This window comes from Cyprinodon variegatus, unplaced genomic scaffold (genome assembly GCF_000732505.1).
Source record: "Cyprinodon variegatus isolate N-32 unplaced genomic scaffold, C_variegatus-1.0 Scaffold2498, whole genome shotgun sequence".
Taxonomy (NCBI): Eukaryota; Metazoa; Chordata; class Actinopteri; order Cyprinodontiformes; family Cyprinodontidae; genus Cyprinodon; species Cyprinodon variegatus.
In genome coordinates this window covers 3,404-5,811 of record NW_015152951.1, presented here as the reverse complement: position 1 = coordinate 5,811, position 2,408 = coordinate 3,404, and the positions used below count along the sequence as shown (strand labels likewise).

Genomic DNA, 2,408 nt, shown 5'->3' with positions numbered 1-2,408 from the left:
GAAGAAAAGGGACAAAATCTAGAACAAATAATGGATGTCTATTCTATTAACACTTCTGCATCTGTGGAATGGGTCTATTCTTATGAGTTGTCTTCTCAGTTCAGAGGGCCCCCTGCCTGTCTTTGCCTTGGGCCCCAAATTTCCTAAGTCCATCCCTGGGTCATGCCCATCCAAGGCTGGTTTTAAGACACAGTCAGCTTTAAAATATGTAAAGTTTTAAGTTTCCACATAAACAGTGACCAACATTCATATCATCTATAGTCCCACTTGGAGTATTTTAAAACATGTTAGAAGCCACAGGCCATTTCACTAATGAGGAACTAGTAAGACAAGATTCCAGAAATTAGTATTTGACAGATTTACCACCAAGCTTTAAATCATAATGTTTTATTTTATAGAATATATATAAAATATCTGTCACTGTTAACTTATGGATTAAGTCTCAGTATGAGGAAACTACAGACAAATCCTCTTGCTATGGCTTATAGAATAGATTGTTGATTTTTTTCCCCCCTTTTATTTGCTGATAATTCTTTTATCTGTGATCACAAGAAAACAATCAGGTAAGAAAAAAAAAAGTTAGATAAGTTGTTTCTGAAACTAGGACGTTACTGACCAATCCCTTCCAGCAGGATGATCAGATGATCTACTTAATGCATCTGATTCATCTGAAAGGTGACAGTTCAGACCCATGAGTGTAACAGTGATATGGTACCGAGAGGAGACGGGTTCTTCAGCAGGTTCCGTCCCAGTGGTTTGGCTTCATACACGGACTTCCAGTCCACATCGTCGGGCATCGGAGCTCCCCGTAGACCCCACTCAGCCTCACACTTCTGCTTCCACTGCGCTGCTGACATCGTGCGTGACGGATCCGTGTGATGTTGCGCTGTTCTGCGGGGAGCAGGAAGCTCTAAGACTTTTATGCAGCTGGAGCCCCACCCTGGTGTTGCAATGTCAACAGAGTACTCATTTTAAAGGCGCAGCATTAGAGGCCTGTTACACGAAGCAGATTACTAGGTTAACTTCAGCTTCATCCCTGGTTTTCCAGTGTGATCGATTAGCTGGTGGCAGTAGCTGGAAGCTAGGTTTGGCTTTTTCACGACACCATTCCCGAACCAGGAGATAAACTAGGTTTTTTTTTGTTTGTTTTTTAATAAAAAAAAAAAGGTTTATTTATAAACCTGAAAAACCTGGAGAAACCGACCCAGGTTGCTTTCATATTTACAGAAATGACAATTAGAAAGTAAAAGAACCCCATTAGGTGTGTCTCATCAGTTCCAAAGTGTTTATCTTATTATACAGTTTTGCATCTTATTCTTTATTCATGGATTTTAGAGATGGGGAGAGGTAGTAAGAGTTCCTTGTGGAAAGTGGGGAAAGATGGCTCGACTTGAAGAAAACTAAATTTATGAATGAAACAGTTGCCCATGATAATTATTATTAAGACCTTCCATTTAGGAATTAATTACCTCTTTTGTATTGTTACTAAGTGATTTTCTGTCAGTGTGAGGAAGTGGCAGCAAACCAGCGGAACTTACCATTGAATTCACGTGTTTCCCCCGACACTACTTCGCCGTAACACCAGCCTGTGGCTCTGTTGGAATTCATGGGCTCTGTTCGAAAACCTAGGACGTGTCCTCCAAGGACGCGGTCTACCTTTTGACTGGATCCTTCGAAGTCCATAAAAATAAGGAGACCGGAAGAGTTTAGGCTGTGAATTCGACCAGGTCTTCGGCGGGTTTTACCGCCGTAGGCTCTGTTGCTTAGCAACCGAGATAGTTGACACACAAAGCAGGAAATGAATCAATACCGAAGTTTTCAAAACTGTTTATTTATTTTTTATTGTAAAGTGAACAAAGACTACACTCATGAGAATCCAGAGTGGAATAAAGCATGAATAAATAAAAGACAATGTAATGATAGAAACCTTAGTCAGTTAAATAACATGCTGCTGTCATTTTGCACATCTCTGATGTTGCTGCTAGTTTCAAATATCCATCACTGTAAAAATGTCCATAGCTGGATATTGGTTATTTATTCTCCAGGTGCACAGTTTGGTATTGTTAAAACGCTTTACAGTGTTTTATTGTTTTTATTTTAACTCTTCCCTATTATGTTATTCTTATATATTTTCTAAGGTCCACATTTGTGTGACCATTTTCAATAATCTTTCTACTGCTGTAAATTTGCCCATTGTGGGACAATAAAGACATTTTGTATTCTATAAGAGGGGTAGAAATATATAAGTAAATCTAAACAATGCATGTTTAAAGAATATATCTGCAAAATCTCTAAGATTCAACAAAAAAATGTCTTAGTTAAGTATATTGTGCAAAACAGCAATAAATTTTTTTTTAACTCCTATCAGATTTATATTCCCCACTCTGCAGATATATTAGAATCTGTCC

At 38.4% G+C, this 2,408-nt stretch overlaps 1 protein-coding gene across 1 annotated transcript in view; it reads right to left on the bottom strand.

Moving 5' to 3' along the window:
* Positions 1-1,698, bottom strand: part of nccrp1 (non-specific cytotoxic cell receptor protein 1 homolog (zebrafish)) — a 6,659-nt gene extending 4,961 nt beyond the window's left edge. The window contains exons 1-2 of the mRNA XM_015369131.1: positions 1,539-1,698; positions 716-940 (exon numbers count right to left, since the gene is read on the bottom strand). Coding sequence (XP_015224617.1) covers positions 716-940; positions 1,539-1,683 — 370 coding nt within the window. The 5' untranslated portion in view covers positions 1,684-1,698. The remainder of the gene's footprint in view (positions 1-715; positions 941-1,538) is intronic.
* Between the last annotated feature and the right edge of the window lie 710 nt (positions 1,699-2,408).